General features: G+C 35.6%; 1 protein-coding gene across 4 annotated transcripts in view; it reads left to right on the top strand.

Annotated features, from left to right (window-relative positions):
* Window positions 1-22,055, top strand: part of LOC127860274 (uncharacterized) — a 51,342-nt gene extending 29,287 nt beyond the window's left edge. For all 4 annotated transcript variants that reach the window (XM_052398269.1, XM_052398270.1, XM_052398272.1 and 1 more), the window contains 4 exons: window positions 13,373-13,481; window positions 15,507-15,645; window positions 18,908-19,040; window positions 19,948-22,055. In XM_052398269.1, the coding sequence (XP_052254229.1) occupies window positions 13,373-13,481; window positions 15,507-15,645; window positions 18,908-19,040; window positions 19,948-20,068 (502 nt within the window). In that variant the 3' untranslated portion in view covers window positions 20,069-22,055. The remainder of the gene's footprint in view (window positions 1-13,372; window positions 13,482-15,506; window positions 15,646-18,907; window positions 19,041-19,947) is intronic.
* Window positions 22,056-26,110: the final 4,055 nt, after the last annotated feature.

Genomic DNA, 26,110 nt, shown 5'->3' with positions numbered 1-26,110 from the left:
TAGTGCCAATATTGTTTGAAGTTGAAATTGGATGATTTAATGGTGCTGAGTTTTTTTCTGTGATCAGGTTTACAAAAATCTTTTAATTTTAGCTTGTCTATTCGTCGAATAATGCGATCTTTATAACTTACCCACATGTCATCGTCGGGGTCATTGTCTGGGAAATGCTCTTGTAAGGTAAATTTGCAACATCTCAATTTCACTGTTTCTTCACGTCTACAGGTGTTTAAATGAAACTTTTTAAATTGTTTGGGTCATTGTGTGAGGTCACTGACCAAGTTCTTTTACTCTGACTCAAAATTTAGCAGAATTATGACCCATTTTTGTGTTTAGAAATTTGGGTTAGTTAGACATGAAACATCTCCATATGAAATCACTGTTTTTATGACAGGTTTTCAATTGAAACTTCACAAATGTATTACGGGTAATTGTGTGAGGTCACTGGCCAAGTTCCATAACTCTGACCTGGAATATAGCAGAGTTATTCCCCTATTACACTTAGAAATTTGGTTATGGTTTACTTTCAACATCTCCATATCACTGTTTCTACGACATTTATTCAATGAAAACTATATACATGTGTTAAGGGGTCATTGTGTAAAGTTATTCACCATGTTCCATAAATCTGACCTGCAATTTAGCATTATTCTGCCCCATTCTGTACTAAGAAATATGGTTAAGGTAATTGTGCAATATCTAAATCCATTATCACTGTTTCTACTACAGGAATTAATTCGAAACTTCACCCGTGTTCTGTTTTATTCTGTGAGGGAACTGTTTATGCCCCTTTTGGTAGTTAGAAAAGTAAGGTAAATATTTGTAAGCAACAACTCCATATCTTTACCTGAACACAAAAAATTGATTTAAAATGTTAGGTTCTTTATAAATAGTCCCCAACCAAGACCTACAAAGTTGACCAGCCTTTTAGCATGACTATGCCCCTTGTGTAATTATACCCCCACAAATAATTATATTATACCCTGTCGGTTGGTCTGTCGATCGATCGGTCTGTATTAAGTGTCTGCTCTCTAATTCAAGTTGTTTTCATTGGATCTTCACCAAACTTGGTCAGATGTTGTATCCAGATGATGTCTAGGTCAAGTTGGTATATGGGTCATGCCGGGTCAAAAACTATGTCATGGGGTCACTTAGTGCGTTTAAAACAATGAGCATGTTGTCCGCTCTCTAATTCAAGTAGTTTTCATCCGCGCTTCACCAAACTTGGTCAGAAGTTGTATCTAGATGATGTCTAGGCCAAGTTCAAACATGGGTCATGGCAGGTCAAAAACTAGGTCACAAGGTCACTTAAAGTGTGTTTTAAACATTGAGCATGGTGTCCGCTCTCTAGTTAAAGTAGTTTTCATCCAATGTCTTCACCAAACTTGGTCAGAAGTTTTATCTAGATGACCTCTACGCCAAGTTTGAACATCGGCCATGCTGGGCCAAAAACTAGGTCACGGGGTCACTAAGTACGTTTTTTAACATTCAGCATTGTGTCTGCTCTCTAAATCAAGTAGTTTTCATCCGATCTTCACCAAACTTGGTCAGAAGTTCTATCTAGATGATCCTAAGACCAAGTTCAAACATGGGCCATGCCAGATCAAAAACTAGGTCACGGGGTCACTTAGTATGTTTTACACATTCAGCATGGTGTCCGATCTCTAATTTAAGTAGTTTTCATCTGATCTTCACCACACTTGGTCAGAAGCTGTATCTAGATGATGTGTAGGTCAAGTTTGAACATGGGCCATGCCGGGTCAAAAACTAGGTCACGAGGTCACTTAGTGTGTTTTAAACATTGAGCATGGTGTCTGCTGTTTTTTCTGAAGACAACATGCAAGATATTCTGTGTCAATGCGGCATGTGGGGGTATTCTCCACGTCTGTGACAAAGCTCTAGTTAGAAAGGGTCAGGAAAGGGTTTGCATTCAAGTTTAAATTAATTTGAAAGTTTGCCCTAAACAAGTAGATATCTCTGTAACTCTTATAGATATTCAATGGAAACTTCATACATGTCTTAGGAATCATAATTTGAAGTGCCTACTAAGGCCCATAACTCCAAGCTGCTTTTATCAGAATTATTCCCCTATTTTTAGCTTGACTATTATATATGAAATATATATAGTTGAGCTATCCTACTCACCCCGGCGTGGGCGTTAGCGTAAGCATGAGCGTGCAAATGTTAAAGTTTGCGTACCACCCCAAATATTTCCTATATCCCTTGACATATTGCTTTCATATCTTGCAAACTTCTTTACCAACATGACCCCAATTTATAAACAAGAGCAGACAACTGTATCAAGCATTTTGTAAGAATTATGGCCCTTTTTTCACTTAGAATATGCATATTTTTGATAAATCTCTGTTAAAGTTTGCGTACCACCTCAACTATTTCCTATGTCCTTTGTCATATTGCTTTGATATTTTGCATTCTTCTTTACCAACATGACCCCAATCTATAAACAAGAGAAGACAACTGTATCAAGCATTTTGACAGAATTATGGCCCCTTTTATTCTTAGATAATTGAACATTTGGTTAAGTTTTGTGTTTTGGTCCATTTTACTCCTAAAGTATCATAGCTATTGCTTTTTAGACTTGGAAAACTCGTTAAGAGGACTGTAGAGGGCAAGTTGCATAACTCTGGTTGGCTTTTTAACGGAATTATGGCCCTTTTTTGTCCGTGTAACTTTGAATATTTTGTTAAATTTTGTGTTTAGATCCACTTTACTTCTAAAGAATCAATGCTATTGCTTTCAAACTTCAAATACTTTCTTACAATCATGATGTTACTGTACCTGGCAAGTTGAATTTGACCTTGACTTATGAATGACCTTGAATCTTAAGGTCAAATTAATAAATTTTGCTTAAATTGCCATAACTTCTTTATTTATGATCACATTTGATTCATTCTTTGACAAAACAACACTTACCTGACATACCACAATGGACTCCACCCAAACCATTCCCCATGCCCCACCCCAGAATCCCCCCCCCCTCAAAAAAATTTTTTTTTTTTTCTTTTTATGCTCCCCAAAATTTTCGGGGAGCATATAGTTGCCAGTTTGGGGTTCCTTACTTCCATCACACTTTTGTTACAGTTTCTCATAGCGCCTTCAATATTTTACCAATATCTTACATATTTGGCATGTAGGTACCTTGCATGGACCTCTACCTTTTGATGATGTTTGAGGTCACTGGGGTCAAGGTCACCAAGGCTAATAATAGATTTTTCCGTACAATTTTGTTACAGTTTCTCATAGCACCTTCAATATTTTTCCGATCTCTTACATATTTGGCATGTAGGTACCTTTCATTGACCTCTACCTTTTGATGAGGTTTGAGGTCACTGGGGTCAAGGTCACCGAGGCTAATAATAGATTTGTATGCCCCCTTTCGAAGAAAAGGGGGCATATAGTGATCGGACTGTCCGTCTGTCTGTCTTTCCGTCATACTTTGCGTTTAGGTTTCGAAAAATGCTCATAACTTCTATATCCCTTGAGATATAACCTTCATATTTGGTATGCATGTGTATATGGACAAGGCCTTTCTATATGCACAAATTTTTTTACCCCTGTGACCTTGACCTTGAAGTTAGGGTCCGCGTTTAGGTTTCATAATCTGCGTTAAGGTTTCTGTTTCTGTATTCTGTTTCCAATATCAATATAAATCTGGATAGTTTGTTTAACGGGTTTTGAGACAAATCACAGATGGAACAATTAAGGTTGTGAACAAAAATTGACAGATCTGGTTTAAATGAGTTTTGCCAGTTACGGAACTGCCAAATTTTCATCATGGACTTTTTTCGCAACTACTGCATATGAGGTTTCTTGCTTCATGTAAAAATGTAGCTATACATTTCCAAATTGATTTCATTGGTTTGTGGAAATATGGGTGAAAGACGAAGGGATTACTTTTACTGGTATTATAAAACAATAAAAACATAAATTATTATGTTATGAGTGGCATGATTGTTTAGTTTTTCCTCACAGCGTTGTATTTTATTGATCTAGGAAACAATACTTCAAAATTAAAAATGAATGCAATACCCCACCCACTGCATGATCTCTGCATAAGACACATACTTACAGCCTTGAATATACCATTGTACTTCGATGTATTGCAATTTCATAATGCTGTTTGTTAAACAGAAGTTGCTTCGTTTGAACAAAATTGATGCATGTTCAATACATGCTGAAGTAAATTATTAAAAAGTTGCCTCAATATGCATAGGCGGATCCAGGGGGGGCGGATGTGGCAAAAGTAAAGTCAATTCATTTGATGTTTTACACTTGACTACATCTAAATCACCTATTTAAACTTGTCAAAGCCTCCAAAATCACTAAAATCGTGGAGCTTTCGAGGGGCTTCGCCCCCCTGGACCCCCAAAACTATAAACTATGCATTTTTTTGGCATTATAAGAAGGTACTTTGATGAAAGTATATAAGGCGTGACATGCTCGAGAAGTGGTTGTGAAAGCCTTCAAAATCACTAAAATCGTGAAGCTTCAGGGGGGCTTCGCCCTCCTGGACCCCCTAAACAATAAACTATGCATTTTTGGCATTATTAGAAGGTACTTTGATGAAAGTATATAAGGCGTGACATGCTTGAGAAGTGGTTGTCAAAGCCTTCAAAATCACTAAAATCGTGGAGCTTCTGGGGGCTTTGCCCCCCTGGACCCCCCAAAACTATAAACTATGTACTTTTTTGGCATTTTAAGAAGGTACTTTGATGAAAGTATATAAGGCGTGACATGCTTGAGAAGTGGTTGTCAAAGCCTTCAAAATCATTAAAATTGTGAAGCTTCAGGGGGGCTTTTCCCCCCTGAACAATAAAATATGCACTTTTTGGCATTATTAGAAGGTACTTTGATGAAAGTATATAAGGCGTGACATGCTCGAGAAGTGGTTGTCAAAGCCTTCAAAATCACTAAAATCGTGGAGCTTCTGCAGGGCTTCGCCCCCCTGGACCCCCCAAAACTATAAACTATGCACTTTTTTGGCATTATATGAAGGTACTTTGATGAAAGTATATAAGGCATGACATGCTCGAGAAATGGTTGTCAAAGCCTTCAAAATCATTAAAATCGTGAAGCTTCCGGGGGGCTTTGCCCCCCTGGACCCCCTAAACGACAAACTATGCACTTTTTTGTCATTATAAGAAGGTACTTTGATGAAAGTATAAGGCGTGACATGCTCGAGAAGTGGTTGTCAAAGCCTTCGAAATCACTAAAATCGTGAAGCTTACGGTGGGCATTGCCCCCTGGACCCCCTAGCAGAGCTTTGCCCTGCACCCGCCAGGGGCCCTAGCGGCCCCCTAGACCCCCGAGCAAATCTTTCAATATCCCGCCCCCCCTAACCAGAAATCCTGGATCGGCCCCTGATATGTAGAATACATATTTTAATACAATATTGATCTTAAACATGCTGAACATGTCTTTCACATTTGAGTTAGATTGTCCACTTGGGATTTTAAAACCTCTTGGTATTTTTTGCGACATGGGCATATTTTCAGGATGGCAATTTTGTCTCAGTACAAACCCTGATGCATGTTTATTAACACGAATGACCTGCCAAATATATTTTGATCTGTGCATCCTGCGAACCGCAATGTTATGGACCTGTAGTGTATGTGAACCTTAGGAAATAACTGGATGAATAATATTGAAAAATAAATACAAACAAATAAAGCTGTGCTGTTTAATAGCTCTGTGCCTGGAAGAATTTCAGGTTCCATTGATATCTTGGCTGAGTTCTTAAATCAGCAGACTCATCTCCTGACCTCATTGGTATATTGAAATTGACCTATTTTTGGACTAAGACCAATATAGAAGGTCAATACTAAAAGCTTGGACAATTCCATGCAATACTTGCACATTCTCATCACCTGACCTCATTTTGGCATTGACATTGACCTAATTTGGGACTAAGACTTATTCATATACAAGTCGGCCGATGAATGGTTTCTTTCCAGGCTTCCACCGGGTCATCAGCGTTTATATAACACAGCATCTTGTTTAATAACCTTAGATGAAGTGACAGTATTATTTATAACACACAGGACTAAAGTTCTAACGTCAAGGCCTCATTTTAAGGTCAAGGATTGAAACAAGGGTCTTGAGCATGACTTTTGATTTTACAATCATATGGCCATTGACTGGCTTACACAGTAACACAGTCCCTAGGTTGAAGGTCATGGCCTAAAGTCAACAGTTATCAGCTGGAAAATTAACATACACTTGATATCCCCTGCCATAGGCGGAGGGATATAGTCCACCCTTCCATCCGTCCTTCCATCTGTCCCGAACTCTATTGTGTCACGAGCCATATTTCGGAATTACTTGGGCAAATTTCATTGAAACTCAGTATGAGTGCATACATGGATAAGAGGATGAAGCACGTCAAATGGTATTGCAATCCATTTGCAAGTTAGGAGTTATGGCCCTTCTTGATTTGGATATAAGCACGCTTTTGTGTCCGGAGCCACATCTTGAAACTATTGGGCCTATTTCATTGAGACGTACGAGTCTATGCATGGATAAGAGGATGATGCAAGTCAAATTGTGATGCAACCATGTGTTTATAGCGGATTTATTACCCTTTTTGACTTGAAAATACCCTTTTTATACAGGATTTTTTCTGTCTTGAGCTGTTATCCATTAACATATGAGATACAGCCATGCAACTGATCAGAGTTGTTCTCTATCTACTGGGACTGGGTCACATGAAAGATTGTTAACCCTACAGGCAAAGTCAAGGTCACACAGTGAGGTCAAAGATAGCAAATCTGGTGAATTTTTAATAATTTAGCCATAACTTTACTACAGATCAAGAGATTATATAATAACTATCTACAATTGTTCTCCTTTATCTGGCTGTGTGTCACTGGTAAGACTCTGGTCTAGGTTGCAAATTGAGGTCAAATTCTACAAATTTTGATTAAATATGCTTTATTTTGTTAGGATTCTACCATACTGCAAGGGATTTGCACCCATCCACAAACCAAAATTTATTTGGCGGCGATATCAATTCAATGAATTTTCTTGTTATATTCTAATTATGATCTATTCCTTTTGTCCAATCCAATGAAGAGGGAAATTAAGCGTAAACTTGTGCATTACTGTCGGAAGTGATTTTCGTGCATCTTCAGCTATAACATTTGTGTTTTCTCTATTTATGATTAATCTACTGTTAAAACTATCAATGCCTTTAGAGACTGGCCAAGCAATTTTCTTGACTTTAGTTTAAAAAATTGATCAATTTCACTAGTGTGTTTTCTGTTCGACTAATCTTCTTGTACCTACTTGTGTTCAATGTCTGTTTGAACAGATGCCCTCAAGGAAGCCAGAAATGCATCCATCCACTCATTGACTGTATATCTGTATAAAGTGATATCCTTAGAAAAGAACAATAAATTAAGAATCATTCCACAGTGCCCCATGACATGTTTTTATAGACAATTATTTTTTTTAATTATGATTTATTCTGCAACAAACAATGGGCAGAGCCTTACTTTTTGGAAGTAGTTTAAGATGTTCAAGAAATTTTTAAATGTGTATGTTTAAATGTTCCATCTAGTAAACTTTAGACAAACAAATAATCTCTGTGTTACTCAGTGTTGTAAAACCAAACTGGTAGCACAATTGTTTGCCCATGTGGTTTAATTCTTACACATGGGAACTGTAAACCGATGTTTATTCCCTGAATAACCAAATATTTGCGAGAAATTATTTCTTAATTAAACTTGGTTATACATTTATGCTGTAATTACAAGATAATGCATGCCCTTTATGTACTCGTAGCATGCATCGTTCATTATGGTATGAAACTGTGAATCCTATGTTAATATTGTGTCCTTTTTTCAACTGAAATCATTTCTATGATATGAATTATACAACTTGCTATATATTATGAAATTGGAATTTATTTTTCTCAGTGACAAGTTCTAGTTAATGTCACCTTGATTGTTTTGGATTGAAACATTTAACACAGATGGCTGATGATCTCTTTGAAGCTGGTCATGGGGAGGCTGTGATAAAGCATAATCTTTAGCATTGCTTTATGTTTCTTTCTTCAGGGTTTTCTCATGTCAATGTATATTTTGAAATATTTAATAAAGTATTAATAATCTCAGTAATTGGGTAAGATTGAAAGAAACTTAATTAAGCTGTTCAGCATCATTTGACAGGTGAAGTGTTATTATCAGAGATGGAAGTTTACAAGGGCCCACAAGCCAATGGCCTTTAAACTTTCTGAGAAAACTCATGTCATCTGTGCAGGATTTTTTATTGAAAAAAGAGAGGGTGTCTAAACATGGCAAAAATGTTAGTTTCTAATTGAAATATTTAATTTTCTTCATTATAAAACATATTATAAACATATACATAGGTTTATTCATGTTAATACTTATTTATGTATCAATCAAACAATTCAATGATTAACAACTTAAGAGGAAAATTGCATCACAAAAATATAGTTTGTGGCACTTTTTCTAAATGATTCTTTCATATTTAAAACGTACCAGTCTTGAAATAGTTTGATAAAATGTAAGCAAAAACACATTGACTTACATGTACGTGAACAGAAATATAAATTGGTGTAAAATCCCATGAAACACACTGCTTGTTTTGCTTATTACATTTGTTTGGCCTACTGTTTACCTGACATTCTTTTGAAATCGGATAGTGCTGTGCCCAGTTTAATCAAACAAGGAAGTGACCTTGAATTTATTTATGGTTAAGCAAAAAGCATTATAAGATATTTCGCCATAATAGTCCCATAGTTTTTAGTTAAAGGGGCTTTACAGTTAATGTTATGTTTTACAATATTTAATCTAATATTAAAACTATTATACATGAAATATCAGAAGTTTGATATATAAAATATTCCAACATGGACAATTTTGTGGGCACATTTATAGATAAAACTTGGCTGTATTCAAGAAGTTCTTGTTAAGAAGTATATTTTGCAAAAACCATGGCCATTATCTTTATGAAACCTTAATTTAAATGATGAATCCTACCTTATTATTTATATGTTAAAATTTTTCAGTGCAAATTCTCTGTAACTGGTAAAATTTGATATTATTGAGTTTGAATACAAGAAACACACATGTTAATTATGTACATGATATCGTTTCTAGAGAGTTAAACATCCTAAAATTAAACATTTCCTGTAGGAAAAAACAATCATACAAACAAATAGATATCTCAGAGACTGTACAAATTATCAAGGCAGCAACAGGTGTCCAATGGGTTTCGGTACCTTTTCTTCTTTACACATCTTTCACAGGGTGCAAAAAGTCTTTTTGTAAGTACAATCTAAGAAATCCTTTACCATCGAGGGTTTCGACCCTCCACTCACCCGTTGCAGCCTTAGCAATGTTCTAGGCATAGTCAGCTCATATGGGGGTTGCATGCCAAAACATAAAAGTAAATTGTAAACCCAAGTCTCTTATGAAGTTATGTATGACACTTATATTGTGTATATAATGTAATTAGGTTGTATAATCGCTCTTCATTGTAAAATTTACCAAGTAAACCCTGTAAATAAATAAAGCAAACAAAAAGAAAACAATTCAAAATCTTAAAAAAAAAATCGATCATTTGCAATGACTCAAATTCACTTTTTGTGAAAATTCATTAATTGGTGCAATACAGATTTAGCTGTAATTACATAATTGTTATTGTATGTTTTCTCCTTGGATGTGTCAGTCATGCCAGGACACGAAGCGTGGACAAAGTATAGTGAAGTTATTATATCCCCGAGCTTAAATTTTAGTGTTCTGAAAAGAGAACATGATAAAAAGGCTTTTAAGAGATGTGAGGTCCCCGAATATTCAATCAGATTTTAAAGCAAAAATCACCAGTGAGAACCAAAATAAAATGTCAAAACAATTGAATTCTTTAATCATTAGAGATAAATCATGTCACTGAGAATAATAAGATATGTAAGAACTTAGTACTTAAAACTATTTGATGACAACCAGTTCACTTTGCTTTGTTCTCACTCAATAGTATGAAACTCTTTGCTAGGTTTTTATTTGATTGTTCAATTCATACATTGATTTCAAGAATGTTCACTTAAGCTTGAATTGCTAGAAATACCCCTTTAAAACCATTCATTTGTCAGCAAGGCAATTGGTCTTCATATATTGCCGCATTGCCATCAACATGCAGATCTCTTGCCTAAAGTATGTATTAGCCATGAAAGTCAATTACCATTATTTCACCAGTTAGAGTGCTTTCATGGAAATAGTAAACTTGAAACACAGATATCTTAAGGTCAGGGAAGAAAACATGTTGAATCATGCCAGGCAGGCTTAGATAACTGATATTAATATATCTTCCTTCTTCCTGCTTTATAAGGCTTAGCATGCATGCATTCTGTGACATGTTTTTGCAGTGGGCTTTACAGCTTGTCATGATTTACAAGCATTACAAAAGATGTCTTGATTTTGGGGTAGATTTTCTCAACACTAATGTGTTTTTGTATTCTATTTTTAGTTTAATCTTTTGTCAGCCAGTTGATTGGAGGCCAGAAAGAAAATTGCTTTTTTGAGGGCTATTGCACTTAAATTTGGTGTGCATGAGAGTTTAAACTGACACTTGCTGTTTATGAGATATATAGATTCAAACCATGTTGAAACAAATCAGCATTTTTTGTCAGTTTAGGAAATAGAATGAATGTGTGCACTCTCTAGGGTGGAATTAGACATTATATTAATTAAGATCTATCTAAAGGAGATAATAATAAATTTGTTAGACTTATGGGGGTTTAAACATAATATCTTGTCAGTTATCTTCCAAAATATGGTTAAAAACACATGTAGTTGGGAATTGTGTGGAATTTATTGTATGAAGTTGGATAAAGATATTAATTAAAATTACATTAAAAAGCAAAGATAACATAACTCCAAGTTTTGGTGGTGATAAATATAAAAGTCTTTAACTAAATCCTGCTAGTGCATTATTATTTATGTATATTGTTTATGAGACACATATTTTAGCGCCATGTAAGATCTGTTTTTCAAGTGAGAAAAGCTCCATTATTTGAATATTGATAATTGTTATCCTTGTTTGTACAAAATTCCAAATTTTGGTTATTAATATGATTGTCTATTGACAAAGAAAAACTGTGTTTTAAACGAGTGTAGGACATTAGCCCTCTCAGACATTAGCCCCTAGGACAAAAGCCCCTTTGAATATTAGTCCCCTAGGACATTTGCCCCTTAGGACAAAAGCCCCTAAGGACGTTAGCCCCTACCTATTTTTAAATTCATTTTTTAGTCATTTAATTTTATCTTTTTTAAAATGAAATGCAAATAAAATGTAGAAAATGATATAAATATCAAGATGACATTATAAGATGTTTAGCAACACACAGAGCACGTAGTATATGTATATAAAACCATGTTTTACTTTAAATATGCAATTTTCATTGTATCTTGTTGTTACAGAAGGAACAAAAATATGAAAATCTTTCAAAGTAAAAAATACTTCATAGTTAATTAATAAACCACTAATAGTAATAGTAAAATAGTAAAGCAATTGTTAAAAAACACTAAAATTTATGCGTGGTACAAGCTATATATTGAAAAATGTATGTATTGACTTTAACATATTAATTATTTTATTTAACGTTTTAAAACATTTGAGGGCTAACGTCTGAGCGTGCACTTTTTTGAAGGGGCTAATGTCCTAGGGGCTTTTGTCCGAGAGGGCTAATGGCCGTACCCCATTTTAAACACATGCATGCCGGTTTTAGACCCGAAAATATGAAGTCAGATTTAATCTGTAAGTCTGAATGAATATGAAGTTGTATTTTTGTCTGTTATTTGCAAATGCTGTTTCAAGGCGTCACATGTATAATTTTCTTTTCAAATCCGAAAAAGCAAGGCAGTCAATAGATTTTCCATCTGGGCTTAATATGTCTTAAACTGCATGCTATTCCACACATGCATGTAGATCCAAAACAAAGTAAAGGATTTATAATTGTATCACTTTAAGTTTAAAAAGTGTTCAGGACATGCATTGGACCGTGTTTTATCAATGCATATTGTGTCTTGAGTGTTCAACAATTGTATTTGAGTAAAAAGATATTGCAGACAGTTTGAGCCCTTGATATGGTAACTCTCATCAGAATTTGATAAAAATTTGATATTTTAGTTCATTTATTTCCCTGAATTATATGGGTCACCTATTAACAGCTTTGTGAAATATTTCATTTGAAAAAGTACACAAGTCATGTTGAAATTAGAGGCCTCTCAAAAAAAGATCCATACAGAAGTCTCATAATCCTATGGCAACCATTTATTTATTAATTTTTTACTTAATGTGCCAGGCTTTTTTCCTCTATTGTATGGTTTTAGAGACAGTTTCTTTTTTATTAATCTTTTTATTATGTCCCCAACCACTATAGTGAGGGACATATTGTTTTTGCCCTGTCTGTTGGTTTGTGTGTTTGTTTGTTTGCGTCAAACTTTAACATTTGCCATATCTTTTGCAATATTGAAGATAGCAACTTGATATTTGGAATGCATGTGTATCCCATGGAGCTGCACATTTTGAGTGGTGAAAGGTCAAGGTCATCCTTCAAGGTCAAAGGTCAAATATATGGCTTCAAAGCGGCGCAGTAGGGGACATTGTGTTTCTGACAAACACATTTCTTGTTATTAATGGACTTTAATGTTCTTTAATGATTGAGTCATGTAAAGTTCCTCTTTCCTAGCAGTGACTGTGTCAAGTATAGGAAATTTGTCGTATTATGTGTCTTGTAGTGACTGTTTTGATACAATAGGCACAGCACCTAATTTTATATAAATTTATCATTTCTGTCAGTATTAACATTAATAATGGTATTTTTATTAAACCATACTGGATATTAATGCATACTTAATTTAGCGTTTCAACGTAAACAAATTCTATTAAGGCAATAATCCTTAGCCAATATGATTTAAATCAGATCCTAATGTTTGGTCCATTAGTTTTCACTGTTAGGTCAAAATAAGTGGACTTTTCTAGAATATTCTGCAATTCAATTTTTGGAATCTAAAACCAAAATTCTCTAATTATATTTTAACACAGGAGACACAAATATTATTAGACTTCACTAGTCCTGCTGGTTCAGTGCCTTACAATTTCCCGTCATCCTGCAAACACATGCACTAGTCCTTCAAATATATGTGAATAAGGATTGCAAGGGGCTGATGTGACTTTAATATTAAGTTTCCTATATCACTGCTGCAATGTTTTTTTCGCAATAATTAATAAGAATAATGATACTGATAATTGTTTGAGACAAAATAAAAGATGCAGATAATGGTGATGATTAACTTCAATTTTCTTTGGATAAAAACAATAATTCTCTTTGCAGTGCTCTGAAGACAGCAGTGATGGACTTGTCTATACACCAGCTGTCCCCAGTACACATCAGACCAGCCCTGCAGACAGTGCTGGAGCTACTGAACTTCAAAACATTCCAGGTAACACACTTATCCTAGGTCGCAGTTATCCATTAAAAACACTTTATATTTTCAGATTGAAGTTACATGGCAAGATGTCATTTATATTAACCTTTTTTTTAAATCCTCACTTTAACTTGCGTGTGGACTAGGTTGGTCAATGTTAATAGCAAATTTATTTCACTAGAATAAGTCAATAACAAATATTAAAATCAGATGCTGGAATTAAATGTTATTTAAATGTACCAATTATCCATTTGATAGAGATTACATTTGAGATTACATTTGCAGTTGGTGTAACCATGGTCAAGGTCACTATAATACAGATATATAATCTAGCTTTATGAACAATTTTGTGTTACATTGTTAATTATACCCCCACAAATGAAGTTTAGGGGGGTATGGGGGTATATAGGAGTGAGCCTGTCTGTCGGTCGGTCTGTCAGTCGGTCTGTCTGTCGGTCGGTCTGTCAGTCGGTCTGTCTGTCGGTCCGTATTAAGTGTCCGCTCTCTAATTCAAGTTGTTTTCATCTGATCTTCACCAAACTTGGTCAGATGTTGAATCTAGATGATGACCAGGTCAAGTTCGAACATGGGTCATGGCAGGTCAAAAACTAAGTCACGGGGTCACTTAGTGCGTTTTAAACATTAAGCATGGTGTTCGCTCTCTAATTAGTTTTCATCCGATCTTCACCAAACTTGGTCAGAAGTTGTATCTAGATGATGTCTAGGTCAAGTTTGAATATGGGTCATGCCGGGTCAAGAACTAGGTCACAAGGTCACTTAGTGTGTTTTAAACATTAAGCATGGTGTCCGCTGTTTTTTGTGAAGTCAACATGCAAAATATTCTGTGTCAATGTGGCATGTGGGGGTATGCGTCAAAGCTCTAGTTTGGATCTAATCTCAGCTCAATCCATGACTGGGCAAATGTGTACAAGATTGAAAATGCACAGTATTTGAACCCCACTAATTAAACAGATATCACAGGATATCAGATTTCAGTTTACCCTCAACACTATGAAGATAGTTCCAAGCCACATACTATGTTTAAATATATGACCATAGTATCCTCCTCTCCTTTGTTCATGCCCCTGATGATTAGTTGTGCCCTTTTGTCTATGTATTTCTCCATTCTTTAGGCTTCTGATGCTTAGTATTCTCCCCTTTTATAGGCCCCTGATAATGTGCTGCCCCTCATTTCAGTCCCCAATGCTCTGTTGTGCCACTGTGTCATTGTATTCTCCCATTTGAGGACCCTGATGCTCTGTTGTTTCCCTCATCTCAGGCCCCTGATGCTCTGTTGTCCTCTAATTTCAGGCCCCCTATGTTCTTTTGTGCCACTGTGTCATTGTATCCCCCCATTTAAGGCACCTGATGATCTGTTGTCCTCCAATTTCAGGCCCCTGATGCTCTGTTTTGGCACCGTGTCATTGTATCCCCCGATTCAGGACCCTGATGGTCTGTTGTCCCCCCATTTCAGGCCCCTGATTCTCTTTTGTCCTCCCCTTTCAGCCCCCCTATGTTATGTTGTGCCACTGTGCGATTGTATCCCTCCATTTCAGGCCCCTGATGCTTGGTTGTGCCCCTATTTCAGGCCCCTGAAGCTCTGTTGTCCCCCGATTTCAGGCCCCTGATGCTTTGTTGTCCTCCCTATTTGAGGCCCCTGATGCTCTGTTGTGCCACTGGGTCATTGTCCCCCCCCCACCCCATTTCAGGCCCCTGATGCTTTTTGTGTGCCCCCATTTCAGCCCCTGATGCTCTGATGTCCCCTCATTTCAGGCCCCTGATGCTCTTTTTTCCCTGCATTTGAGCATTTCAGGCCTCTGATGATCTGTTGTCTCCCCATTTCATTATGCTGATGCTCTGTTGTGCCACATTTCAGGCCCCTGATACACTGTTGTGCCCCCAGTTTAGGCGGCTGATGCTCTGTTTATCCCCTCCCCAATTCAGGCCCCTAATGCTCTATTGTCTCCCCCATTTTAGGTCACTGATTCTCTATTGTCCCCCCTTTTCGGCTCCTGATGCTCTATTGTCCCCCCATTTCAGGCCCCTGATGCTCTGCTGTGCCACTGTGTGAGGTTGAAGGAGGAGATAGGGGAGGTGCTACGCAGACTGGAGAGGGAGAGTCAGCACACACGGCACAGGAACATGTCTGGGGAGGAGGATGTGGTGACTCAAATCAGAGGTAGGGCTTTAAACAATGGTGAAGTGTAAAGGAGTTGAGGAATATCACATGGCTTACTTGACAATGCATTTACCCTTTACCACTTTAACGTGTTTGTAGTCTCTTAGAAAATTAAATTAAAAGCTTTCTTACTAGATTCAAGTTATAAAGCCTTGATATCCAACCCTAAGATACTGATAAGCAGCAAACAGCATAAAACCTGAACAGACTGGGAGTAACTACCAGGCTGTTCTAGTTTTATGCTTGTTGCTTATATATTTCCATTTTTGCTTTTAAACGAGAAAATTTTAACAATGTTGAAGTGTAATTGAGAGGAATAATATCACATGGCTTAATTGGTATTCACTGAAGAACGTATTCAAATCAGCAAGTATTACTCAAGAAATTTCAATTTAACCTCATTGAACTTCAAACTAATATCCAAAAAGAAAATATTTATTATGTTTATGACTGTAAAGAAACCAATCAGAGTGGTTTAACTGCCATCACATGTTCATGGTAACATACACTTTTTTACTAGGGAATTTACAAAAGGACAAGGGGTACTGTAAAATCATTTCTGTCCTGGTGGTGGTTTTATCTTTTTTAGCACTGTACCAATTCTACCTTTGCAACATTTAATTGTATTAGCCCAATACTTCTTTCTATCACACTAACATAAATTTATTTTTACTTTAGTTTCAACAAGGTAATTTTACAGATTATTCTGCAAAGTTTTTTAATTTAACATATTAAAAATAATCTATAATTGTGACTGGAATCACTGTATCTGAATAGTTAGATACTCCTCATTTGTACTGATAACCCAGCTTAATTATGATGTTAAAGGTATGACAAGACCACCAGTAATTATTCTGCTAACAACCATGCTTTTCTACCTTAGAAGCAAAGAGGCCTAAATAATGTGTGTTATATAACATAAGGAAGTAGATGTGGCCATTGTTAAACTAAGGTGGCAATATGCATCATGAACAGGATCTGCATTAAGTATTTATACATCCCCCACTTTCATAAGTCTATAATTCTATTGCATCATGTTACTCATTAAACATGTGGAATTGTGAGTGGGAGAGAGGGGGGGGGGGATTAGTCCCAGGCATTTCAAGTTATTATCCTTACAATATGTTGTTTTATGACAATCAATAGGAGAAAGAGGTATTCACACATTCTATGTCTGTCTTGTAACTTTTACACCACTAGGAAGATTTTAATATAACTTGTAATAAATTTTTTCCATGACGAGACACGGTGTGGCAAAAGTCAAGGTCATTTGTTATAAATGTGAGTGACTGCTTTGCATCTTTGCTTTGTCTGTAAGGTTTTTAATATAGATAATAGTATTATTCCTCTGGATCAGACAATATGTCTCATACAAGTCCCCATTTTCCTGGGTCAAAGGTCAAGGACAATATTCAAGGTCAAATGTAATACATTTGAGTTTCTGTTTGCAACTTTATCAAGCCTGGAAGGATTTGAAAATAACTGTGGATTATTATTTCTCACCACCAGACAATGTGTTGCATACAATTTCCATGCTTCTGGGGCAACAGTCAAGGTCACTCTCCTAGAAAATGGAAGTTTGTAAATTTACGTTCCTGCTCTGCAAGTTTTACATGCCATGGAGGTTGCTAATTTAACTTTGGAAAATTATTTCTTATGTCCAGTCATTTATTGGAAACAAATCTTATGCTCCTAGTTCAAAGCTCAAGGTCACAATTCAAAGTCAAAGGCAATACATTTGTGTTGTCACTCTGTAATTTTAACAGGCCATGTAGGATTATTGCAGTGTGCAAGCCCCATGGTCTGGTGAATTGCAAAATTGATAATTAAAGTTTAATGTTGCTGAGTAATTATTTCTGTAACTGTTTATGCCTCCAGCATGTGAATTTGTGCACCTGCATATTCTGCTTTTCTCCAATATCTTTGATATAATTGAATTTTTGGCCCCTTGTGTAGCAAGAAATAATATTTTTAGTCCCCTTCCGATTTCACCGGAGGGGACATCTGGTTTTCACACTGTGCGTCTGTCTGTCACACTTTTCTGGATCCTGCGATAACTTTAAAGGTTCTTAATATTTTTTCATGAAACTTGAAACATGGATAGATGGCAATATGGACATTATGCAGATCATTTCATTTTGTTCCTTTGTCAAAAATTCTGGTTGCTATGGCAACAATTTTTTTTTTAATTCTGACAATGGTGCAATTTCTGATAATGGTGGAGCAGGTAGGGGACATATATTGCTTTGCAATAGTCTTGTTAATTTGTGTCTGGTGTAAGTTACAAAGTATTGCTCCTAGAAGGCTGAAACTTGATAAACATTTTAACCAACGTGTGAACTTCCACATCTCCATATGTTGGTGTCCAGCTTTTCTGAACAACTGGAGTTGCAGCCCCTTTTGGTTATAAAAAATACATTAAAAAATGTTGTGTGGCCAATATCTTGAAAAGTATTGCGATTATAGAGCTTTAACCTTACCAAAAATATTGACCAGCATGTGAAGTTAAGCATCTTTCTTTTTCAGTGAGGATATTCTTTATATAACTTGAGATATGTTCCTTTTTGAGAAATAAAATGTTTAATTTGTGTGGCTCCTAACTCAACAAGTCTTACTTTTTAAAGGCTGAAACTTCATGCAAACTTCCCAACCTCCATAATTTGGTTAAGTTTTTTCTGACGTCAATGGACTTCTCAGCCAAAAGCAGAGTGTGGAGGAATATTAGTTACATTTTAATTTAATGTCTTGGCGGATGTTACTATTTATTCCCATTGTTATTCCCATTACCAGTTTATGTTACTTATAATTCTTTGTTTTGCTCATTGAAAGGTCAAGGTTACAAATCAAGATATCTGATTGGTATACATGACAACTGGGGAGTTGTAAATTACTTATGTCCTTGGACAAAAACTGGAAGCGAATTACATGCAAAGAAATAACTCAATGCAAGTCTTGTACAAATGAGCCTTGTTTTGGGAAAACTGGGCAAAACGCATGTGTGTAAAGTGTCTTTCCAGATAAGCCTTTGCAGTCCTCACATTCTAATCATGGACGATACAAACTGCACTATATTTTTGTTTATAAGAGACCTCCTTTAAACTACAATTACAATGAAACCGAAAATAGTTGTCCCTGATTAGCCTGTGCAGACTGCAAAGGCTAATCAGGGACAACACTTAATGCAAAATGAATTAAGTACACTTTTCGTAAAACAAGCTCATAAAGTAGTAGTTTTTATCAATATTCTTCCTGCATGTTGCAGACACCTGTGAGCGGGCGAGGGAGTCTGACAAGCGACAGATCACCCAAATGTTACCTATGCTGCAACAGAAGGTCGCCAAGACAACTGTCGCCCTTGACAACTGTAACAAGACCAGGGATGCTGCTAATGCTTGGTAGGGAACCTGTAAGGGTTTACTGGATCCAATAGAATCTGTTGGTGCTAAGAGTTGTCCATATTCAGTAAATTAAGTGCTGATTCATTTACTGCTCTTCATTTTGAGAAACGTAACTAGTATGCCCTGTACACCATGACCCGAAACAGAAGTGTCCCAATTCCGCAGTTTATTGCTATAGAAACATTCGATTTGGGTTCATATGAATGCTTTTTGGTTAATACCATCCTAGTCACGAGCTTCACCTAATGATAGTCATGTGCCATATCATGAGAATGTCTGTCCGTCTTTTTGTCTATGTTTGCTGTTTGTTTTATGCTAACTTATTTTATTCATATATTAAAATACAGCTTCCTATATTTAAAATGCTTCAGAAATTCAAACTTTTGCAAATATTCAGAGCAGTAATAAATATTGAAAACAATCAAACCATGTTAAAGAAAAATCAGTATATTATTATTAGTTTTTGTTGTATTTCAGACACTTTAGCCTATGATGACTGCTCTTTTGCATTTTGTTCATTAATTTATTAAATAGGTATGCAATTTGCTAATAATACAATGCTAAAGATTTCGTAACTACAATTTATTACCATATATATAATCAATGCTATATAACAATTGTTCTGGGAAATCAAAGTTTGGTGCATATGCTTAAAATGTTGTCACAGAATAGCCAATGCAGTCCGCACAGGCTAACCAGGGACGACACTTTTCACATTTGTGATATTTTTCGCTTTTAAGAAGACAGTTCTTAGGAAATAAATCCTGTGTAGGTGGTAAGTTTTGTCCTTGAGAAACATGTGCAGACTGCACAGGCTTATTAAGGAAGACACTTTATGCACATGCATTAAGCCCAGTTTTCCCAGATTAAGGATCATATCACAGTTATTGTCATTTGAAATCAGGTGGAGGGAGCCAGGACAGAGCTGTGTGCCATGGGTCAAGGTAGATGACCGCACATTACAGCAGTACATGGACCAATGGACTGTCCTTGTGACAAGCCTTAGGCAGCACCTCTTACAGTAACAGAGTGCAGCACCCCTGGATTATATGAAAGTGTACTGATTACATTCAATACTGTCAAAGTTCATGCACTGTGATTTTTAAACCCATCATTTTATGAGCGAGACTGTATGAAACAAAGTGCATGCACAGTGGATTTATATCTTTGTTGTTCAGAGTGCACTTACAGTGTTCGTCAACTTTTGTTGTTGCAAAGTGCCTACACTGTGACTATTTATCGGACTGTAAAAAGTGCACCTACTGTGTATAGATTTTGCAGTTGTTACCAACTGCTTCAACAGTGTAAGTATTTCTGATTGCTACCGAGTTCCTTCAATGTGATTTAAATTCGCCACTGTGACAAAGTTCCTCATGAGTGAATAACATTCTTACTATAACATAGTTCCATCTGGGTGATATATAATTCCAAGTGTAACGAAGTGCCTCTACAGTGCGTGAATTTTTTACCAAAACAAAGTGCCAAGGTGGTGATTTTGTTTTCTTCTTGTGTCATAGTGCAACATTAGTGTATGCATATCTTTGTGTAAGGAAGTGCACAGACAGTGAAAAGGTAAACCAGGTGTCTTCACTGCCCATCACAAAAGTGCCTGTTGGGTGAATTATTGACAAAAAGATAGCTCAAACTTCACTGTGTCACAGTTCCACATAGTGACATATTACCTGTAGATACTAAACATTAATATTTGGATTTTAATCAAATAAATTACTGTTTAACTTTAGTTCTATAAGAACTTCTTATAGTAATTTTGTTATAGGGTATGAGTTATCATACTTATCACATATTGAAAAATCTGGAGTTTTTAATAAAGATTGAAGATACAATATGTATGACATTTAACTTGTATTTCTACCTATATGCCTGCCCGTCCATTGGTCTGTATGATGCTTAGCAATCACCAGTAAAAATGATCTTATATGTTAGTTTGTTACTGTTAAATTGTGAAGAAAGTAATCGAAATGTTCGTATGCATGGGAAACACAATATAATATCATTCCCTTTTGTAGAAAAGGAAAAGTTTGTTACTTATTAAGAATAAGAAATTATTCATGTCTTAATTTAACACCTGTAATGAATTAGACATAGGGCTCAATCCTGCTGGCTTGAACTGGCCATATGACAGTGTGGTCATGACTTGAGCACTGTTTGATGTATAGCTTGCCAATGTTAACCTGGCACCGACTTCTATGCAAAAATGTAGTAAAGTACCAAAGAATGAGTTTCTGCACTAGAAGAGATTCTAATTGCTTCAATTGTTCCTCACTTTAATTTGTTAATGCCTCATTAAACTTTAGCACAACATGCAAGAATGAAAAGAAACGTTATGCAAATATATGAAACAATCCCTGCTGAAATGTGTGCTAATGGAGTTAAGGTGTGCAAGGTCCATTTTGTTGGGCTGTACAATACGGGCGCCATTTCTATAATTGTCTAAGAAAATATGCCTTAGCAAAATTTATGTTTAATTGAAATGTTTTAATTAATGTGATTATCTGAAACACAATTTTCAAAATGCAATCGCTCTTTACATGTACAACATCTGTAGTGCATGTCTTATTGCACTATCATTATGAAATTAGTGAGTTTAAGCTGATCTTATGAAACATTGTTTGACAAATTTTAATGAGTTTGCATTTTTAAGATCTATATTTGCTATTAAGAACTCTATTTGATCTGGAAATTGCATAATTATGTTCATTTCCTTTCAATTATGTATATGCCTTTTGTAGGAACATCAGGAATGAGCATGAATGATCACATACGTTTTTATGTTGAGAACTAAACAATGGATGGTAACTTAAATTTTACCAAATACCCTTGATAAGACAGGCTCTGGTGAACAAAATAGTTTTCCAAACTGTTGATTTTGTTGTTCTTATGTTATTTTTAGTGTTTTTATTAAGAATGTTTTAAATCAGAAATACCCTGTTCATATTTTTTGCTGAATGAAAATGTAGTTTATAATTATTTCTGAATAAATATAAATATTTATTTGTTGATTTTACTTTTGCTTTTTATTTTGCCACTTGTGTGTATTTAAAAATGTAGTAGCAAATATGGTCATGTTATCAAAAATGACCGAAAACTTAGCCTTGAGTACAAACAAGTGAATGAATTGCACTGTCAATTAGATGATTGGAAACAAACAACTTTTCTGTGTGCCTTAGTTTCGTCAAATTATAAGTATTAGTTGGCATTTCTGAAAAGCAAACTGTGTAACCCTAAATACCGTGGGTTACCTATACTGTATTAGTACTTTTAACAAGGTCGACGCAATCCCAGCCATCCTTGAAGGGATATAGTATAGTCGTAGTAAGAAGACAAGATTTGTTTAACATATATCTACAAAACATGCTGAAGAATGTCTACGCCTCAACTAAGTATTACTGAGTGTGACTACTGCGTACATAATTTGAAAAATGCACTTTCAGTAGAGATTTACATTTGGGATGGAAATGCTGCTAAATATCGCCCACAGGAGAGACTAAGCTTAAAACGGTCTGTCAGTCATCTGCATATTTATAAAAAAAGTCGTCAAACCTCTCCAACTGCTTTTTATGCAACTAAAAGATAATACAACAGTGCTCATTCTTTTCAAAATCCACAGAAAAAGTCTTAAATTCCTGAAATCTTTACAAGAGTAAATTTCGTATATTCATAAAAATAATATTTGAAAGTACAGTGTAACGAAACCACGCCCACGTGCGGTCCAGATGTGGATGAATGATTTCAATGCAACTATGGGAAAACAAATCTCAACAGCACAACATTTATGCTTTTTCAAATTGATAGCTTGAGCCGTTTTTGAGAAATAAAAATATACATTTTCCCGATAGAACTGCGAATCTGATTCATTGTATAAGGTAATCATTTAAATTCGCTTATATGATGGCCTAAGCGTTATTTAAGCTAATAGCCTACCGGTAATCCTAAGGAAGTAAGAGTTAATTAGACCTCACGCGAAATTTGCAAACATGAAGTTTGACACACACATTTAACGCAAGGTTGGCATCTTTAAGACTGACCCCTCTTCAGCATGACATAATGTAACTGTGCTTAATTAAAACAGTGAACACTGATGGCCATTATTGTATTGTGCTCACGTAACTGAACTGTGACACGGCCGTAAATGACTTCTAGCGAACGAATGTGAATATAATTGACCGTAGTTGAACAACGCAGCTGGTCGTTGTTTAACTACGAGTGTCAATTTAAGGAATCGTAACTGAAGTACTTGAACTTTTGTGTATCATGAGCGGTCCTGTAGCGAATCGGCGCTAAACAAATTGTTTATCAATGTATTTTTTTAAACATCGGTGATTCGCAATGTGACAAATCGTAATAAAACCCTGGGAATCGTAATTGAAATGAAACAAATCAGTATTAATCTGCATACAATTGTAGCAATGTTTAAAGCACTACAAAATATAGTTGTTTAACTGTGTCGAAAGAATCCATTACATTCACGGATACGGAAGATATTTTCCAGTTACTGCAAAGTGGCGAAGTCTTACATTTTGAGAATAAGAGCTTGAGAGGTTTGAAGGTCGAATGAAAGTTATACTTCAAACTTTGACTGATCCTCTTTATGCATACTTGACAATAATTATCCATATAAGCATCACACGTCAGACACAAAAAAGCAACTTAACACTTCAGTTGAGAAGGTTGTATGTTGTCATCTATTTACTCTTATTCCGTGTAATTGTTTTCTTTTAAATTATCATAATTCCTGTTCAGCTTAAACTCTTGACAGAAAAAAAAGTAGTGTGGTGCAGTTTTGTCACCCACGCTGTCAATGTTGACAATTTTTATCGAATACTCTTTTGAAATTAAATATTGTTTATGAAAATTAATAAAGCATAAAAAATATTGGTTTGCTTTCACTATCTGATCCCATGATAACGCTACAACTGACTGGAATGCAAAAGCACCATGTGTCCTTTTGTGAGCTTTAATCTGTCTAGATCATTTGTTGCGAAATGTTCAGCGTTTCGGTGCATATACTAACCATAATGATTGCGACCATATAGACCATTTAAGTAATTTTGATATAACCAGATACACTTCAAATCTGGATCGAAACGATTAAACAAATCCGCGTGCGCTGTTTGTATATAACACTCTTATTTTAATGATTTAATGATCATCCAGACAATTAATGTTATTCTTAGTATTCAAGTGGTCCCGTCAGACAGATATAATTATCGAAATCAACACTTGTAGATGTAAAGTTTGAAAAAACGCACTCTTAGTTCGAATCTGCAAGTAATTAAATATCACAAATACCAGTTTATTAGATTTCAAAATATTAGATCATGGCAATAAAAATCTAACTAATAATACTATGTAAGTTTTGAAAAAAACTATACACAAAACGGCAAAAAATAATTCATATTTCACATGAAGAATAACTGCACAAGTCAAATATATGTACCCTTTATAGAGATTGATTCTCGATTGACCAGTATTTGGACAGTTGAAAAAGTATTTCTCATATCTTACGGTATAGTTAAATGTTGTGAACTACTAGTTTTATTTGAGTTTTTTGGTTTTGACGAGTTCTTACTGAAAAATCAACGTGCTGTTCATACTTCGCCACAGTTTTAAGATAAAAAATGATTTTTTAAAATTATTATAACTATATAAATATTTATAACGTTTATTCCCAAGTTACTATTATTTTTGACTGTGTGTTTTCCTTGGTGATGTTAATTTATTGTTACTTCATTTTAGACGCGATCGTACATTAGTTTTAATGAGTATTTTTATCACGCAATAAGTAACTATAAATTATTCTTTGAATCATAGAAAACTTCCTTATTGTTTCCTACGTGCACATTGTGACTAACCCAAAAACCGCGACATCACAGGAAGATAATTGAGCTTACACTTACTGTCATTATAGTTCTTCTTTGAAGGGTTGAGCGTTCATGACTGTACACTTTCCTTGATCAGAAATGGGATCTTATTAGTATAGAGATGCATGTTTAATGATCACTACGCATGACAGCCACGAAACTACTTATTAGTTTATCTTTTGCTGGAATATCATTATGAAGAAGATTGGAATGTCTGCTGCATATCGCTTTTCCTGAATATTTACTCATGACGGATTAAGTATTTCAAAGTGTGCAACCATGCTGACTGAATTGACCATCGCTTTATCAATTTTCATTCGTAGTGTATGCTGCGTTAGAACGAATGTGACAGACTTAGTGACCCAGTCAGTGAATGTGACAGACTTAGTGACCCAGTCAGATGCTGAAGAAAGATGCACGGCATTTGGCGGATTGGCCTCGTTTGAATATTTCAGTCCACCACCCGGGACCAGTCAACCATGGCAACTTCAACCGGAGAATGTCGTGCCACAGTCTCTAAATAAGAGTTTAACTAAGTTGAATATAAGCGAAAATGAATCTGTGTGGGTGTCGGGAAGAACAAATTACAGTGGTTTCATCGCTTGGCATATCTGTTTATCATCTATAAATCAAGATTTCCTTGTCAACATTAGTGTGCCGAATAGTAACATTTATAACTGTTCGGAAACATGTAAAAACAAAACTTCTTTCTTTGGTATAAAACTAAACGAATGTTATTGTGTTCGCAATATCGACAGCAGGGTTTGCACTGACGATGACTTTGCAACTGGTATTCATATTTATGAAATATTTAATGATACATTTACCGAGAAGCAGTCATTTCAATGTGTTCAGGTTATGTATAATACCAATGTGAAATACAAAACCAGCAAATGCTCGGCGAACTTTCAAGCATTGTGCACTAGTTGGAGGAAGGCAAACGAACAGTTGATTTGCACTGATCAAAATACTACAAAACCGGTGTGCGTTTATAATGATTCTATGAACTGGTTCAAAAACAGAGAATGGTGTTTTTCGCACAACGGAAAACTATTCCCGTATTTGTATGATTCCACTACAAATTTCACAAAACCGGATACCTGGTATTCATTAGGAAAGTTCCGAAGTTTTAAGCCAGTCAAGAACGCTCAACATAATGACATATGCTTATCAGTGACTCGTATT

This window comes from Dreissena polymorpha, chromosome 15 (assembly GCF_020536995.1).
Source record: "Dreissena polymorpha isolate Duluth1 chromosome 15, UMN_Dpol_1.0, whole genome shotgun sequence".
NCBI lineage: Eukaryota > Metazoa > Mollusca > Bivalvia > Myida > Dreissenidae > Dreissena > Dreissena polymorpha.
Note: the sequence above shows the minus strand (reverse complement) of the source record. Positions and strands in the feature narration are given on the sequence as shown.